Genomic DNA, 4,071 nt, shown 5'->3' on the forward strand with positions numbered 1-4,071 from the left:
TTTAAGAATGTAAAATTGTCTTTAGTTTTTTTTTTGTTCTCTTTTAAAATTAAAAAATTGTAATTTTGTAGTAATACTTATTTTTGATGAATTGGATGGCACGATAAGAAATTTCTATTAGAGTTAATAAATGAGACAAGGTGAGAAATAAGTATCCGCTGGCGCGTAATTAACAAGTTTTGTCTGCGGGACCCACATAGATGGTGTTTTCTTTTTCCTTTTGAAAAGAAAAAAATAATAATAAACAAAAAAAAATCAATTGGTAGAGTTAACATGGAAGATAGAGTTAGCCTGCTGGTCGGTTATCCATGAGGCTCGTTGGTTGTTGGAGCTTAGCTTGTTAGGCTTTCAACTACTTAATATAATACTTTTTATCTAATTAAAAATAAAATAAAAAATAACATATAAATTTTTAAATCAATTGGTTAGTTTAATTAATTATTATTTTTTGATGAGATTAAATTTAATTGTCATTGTCAAATGGTTGAGCAGTATTAAAGTTCTAATCGAAAATGTTTTATAATTAAAACGAGAGGATGTGAGTCCGACTTACTAGCTGGATTTTGGTTACAGTTACAGGACTGGTTTTTGAATTCACTGTAAAGGTTTTGAATAACCTGTTATTTTAATCCTTCAAATTTATGGATATTTTTTGTTGTTGCTTTTGGTCCATTCCATCTGGGTCGTCTGAAGACGTAACTATCTCACTCAAACAACTTCTTCGCTTGACCTGAACTCATTCCATGAAAACAACTGTAGATTGTATCTTCATTTAAGTGTGTCAACTGCTTTATGTATCTTCTCTTTCTTTTGCAATTTTAACTTAATTATTGGTTCAATCTTTTAGGTTACAGCAACAATTGGACCTAATGCTAACCGGTCTAGAAAGAAGCAGGTAATTATAGTGATAATGAAGTCTTTTTTTTCCAGGGCTTGCTTGATCTTGATAATTTTGCTTGCATAACTTTCTATGGATTTATGGGAAGTGATCAAATAGAAGTCATTCGTCTACAAATACTAGTTCTATGAATTTGAGATCTCATGTCCTATATAGGTCGAGAGTGCATACTCCCTTTATCTGTGTCGTGAGTGTAACAGTAATGATGTAATGTATGAGTACAAAGATTTTAAGTTACTGAGAATGCTTTTTTTATTGTTTGCAGAAAGTAGCAGATCTTAAAGAAGAAGAGAGTTTCTTACTGAAGGAGAAAATAAATCTGAAAAAGGTACCTATCTGAAGCTTTGTTCTCAGTTACAATGTGGTTGCATTTGAAGTATTAGGAATCTCTCGATTGTGACCTTTGCTTTATGCATTTTAAATAGGAATTAGTGACATTAAAGAACACTTATGAGGGAAGTAAAGCCGTAAATGATAGCTTGAAGAGAATTAAGGTGCCTGTTTTTGCATTACTTCATTTGTGCTTTGTGCCTTTCTTGTTGATTGTCAGCACACCATTTGTTTCTATCATAATGAAAGAAATGGTGTTAGAGAAACTTAGGGACAATCTTTATATAATGTTGCTTGATTAGTCCACTTCAGTTAGAGGAGGTGTTAGCCCACCAGCAAGTGTCTCCCGCAAACACCAAACTAAGAACGATCCTTTTTGTACTACTCATATGTTCTGTAATGCATGGTACATTCTTGTGGAGATAAACTTAGACAATATCAAGGAAAAAATAAATCTTAAGAATTATTAGACCGCTCTAGGAAGGGAACTAGAGGGTAAACATAGAGACCTGAACACCCGAACTTGCTGGTTTGGGTGATAAAATTCTTCTATCTCCTCCTGCTTTATAGATCAGGTTTTTTGCTGCCTTTCTCCCTTCTTTACTGATCAGGTGTTAGAGAAACTTAGGGACAATCTTTATATAATGTTGCTTGATTAGTCCACTTTAGTTAGAGGAGGTGTTAGCCCACCAGCAAGTGTCTCCCGCAAACACCAAACTAAGAACGATCCTTTTTGTACTACTCATATGTTCTGTAATGCATGGTACATTCTTGTGGAGATAAACTTAGACAATATCAAGGAAAAAATAAATCTTAAGAATTATTAGACCGCTCTAGGAAGGGAACTAGAGGGTAAACATAGAGACCTGAACACCCGAACTTGCTGGTTTGGGTGATAAAATTCTTCTATCTCCTCCTGCTTTATAGATCAGGTTTTTTGCTGCCTTTCTCCCTTCTTTACTGATTTTACGTGGTAATATTGTAAGCATCTTGCATTTTCTTCAAACCAACTGTTGTGTTGCAAGGCGGAATGAATTCTATGTTTCTTGTATGTGGTTGCATTATCACTCAGAGGAGCTAACTTCTTTCTCTCCACTTTCTCTATTAGTTCGTTAGTCCCTTCCTGTTTTTACCCAAGTGTCTTAGAGTTTGTTGTCTATCCAAATTTGCCAGTTACTAAGGCACAGTTCTTAGTGTTGTTTGTTGAAGTATTTTACAACTCCATCCAAGGGTACAAGATTAAGATCTTTTCTGGCAGCATTGTTCTTGAGGCCAAGTGATGCATATTCGTGTTGCACATAAATTTGGTGTGTGTTTTGTTAGTTATGTAGATTCCAGTTGCTTATTGGTTTCTCTAATATAGGATTTGGAAGGTTCTCCGAGGATAAAATTATATTCTCATTCTTTTTAAGAGAAATTTTACATGAAGAAATGCTTGGATTAATGTAGATCCTGAACTCGGTGAGATGAGATGAGTTCTCATGTCACAGTTCAGACCTAGTTAGGACGTGCTTGTTTTGTATCTGCTGTCTTAATAATTTTGTTGATGTAATATATTTTTGTTTTCTATGCTCTATGGACATAGCATAGAAACTGACGACATTATTTTTGTATTCTGTAGTTTTTATTGATCAATATCTTTGTATTCTGCAGTTGGATTTGAAAACTCGGTCAACCAGGGAAACAGGTGCATCTTGCGATGCATCTATCAGAGCAAACTACTCTGACCAATTTAGGAACGCAAGGGAAATCATTGATGAAACTCCTATCTTTCGAACAAGAGGCAAATTTAATGGGTTGGAATATTGTGAAGTAGAAACAAAATTATCTTCAGCGGTCCGGGGGAGTTTCTTTGTGTTACCTGATCTGAATATGCCTTTAGAGGATGATTCTTGTGCAGATGTCGTATACGGGTTGAGTTGAGAAGATATACATCATATACATATAGGTATGAATTTTCTCTTTTTTCACGGAAGCCATTGAGATTCAGATCCGTGAGGGCTGCCGCGCGTATTGGATGGAATTTTCAATTGTAAATAGGTAGAGTAGAAATTTTGTTGCAGATAGAAACTTAGCACCAACTGGGGATAAGAGTTGTTTGTTCGTAATCAAAGAGGTCATAAGAGTGCTGTAATGATGTTTAATCTAAACATTAGTTAGATATTTACGTGGCATATCATCTAAAATTCCAGGGTTTGTCAATTTTATTTTTAATTCCCTCTAATGATGTTTAATCAACCTGGTTTAATTGGGGGCCCCTAAAAACAATTAGGGGTCTGCACTACAGGACAAAAAGGATCATGAAATAGCAAATATGGGTTATCCCTTATCCCATTTTTTTTGAAATGGCTATACTACCCTTAAATGATTAGTGTTAATGATTAGTTAAGTTAATTAGTTTGTTTTAGTTAAAATCAGATTTAAGAGTTAAAATTTGGGGAGGACAAAAGTAGTGTTTTTGTGTGTTGAGAAGAGTTGTTGATAGAGTTGTTGATAAGAGGAAGCCATGGATATTGATGCAAATTAAGATCCAATTGCTCAAAATGAAGGAACCAACCCTCAAAACGAGGAATCCCAAGTTCAAAATAATCAGGTAAACATCTTGCACCCTTCGATTTGTGTGTTTGTTTCTCCAAGTGGTCAAATCATCCCTACTATGGAACAACTCAGTGTAAGGGTCGTCAGAGTCGGGGTGTGTATACCCTAACGACTCTATGGGGTCGTCAGTATATTGACACTAGCAATAACGACTCAAACCTGCAACTTTTCCAGGTTATGAAAAATCGTTAGGGTAGTGTGGTTCATATTGACGACCCTTTTTATCTAGGTTACCTAGAGTCGTT

The 4,071-nt window shown here is 35.0% G+C and overlaps 1 protein-coding gene across 2 annotated transcripts in view; it reads left to right on the forward strand.

Annotated features, from left to right (window-relative positions):
• The window catches only part of LOC113299120, a 5,460-nt gene extending 2,025 nt beyond the window's left edge, over positions 1–3,435 (forward strand). Inside the window, exons 2-5 of one of the 2 annotated variants that reach the window (XM_026548064.1) lie at positions 848–895; positions 1,164–1,226; positions 1,324–1,392; positions 2,882–3,435. In XM_026548064.1, coding sequence (XP_026403849.1) covers positions 848–895; positions 1,164–1,226; positions 1,324–1,392; positions 2,882–3,151 — 450 coding nt within the window. In that variant the 3' untranslated portion in view covers positions 3,152–3,435. The remainder of the gene's footprint in view (positions 1–847; positions 896–1,163; positions 1,227–1,323; positions 1,393–2,881) is intronic. The other variant, XM_026548065.1, reaches the window with a different exon arrangement.
• Positions 3,436–4,071: the final 636 nt, after the last annotated feature.

Source organism: Papaver somniferum, chromosome 7 (genome assembly GCF_003573695.1).
Source record: "Papaver somniferum cultivar HN1 chromosome 7, ASM357369v1, whole genome shotgun sequence".
NCBI classification, from domain to species: Eukaryota; Viridiplantae; Streptophyta; class Magnoliopsida; order Ranunculales; family Papaveraceae; genus Papaver; species Papaver somniferum.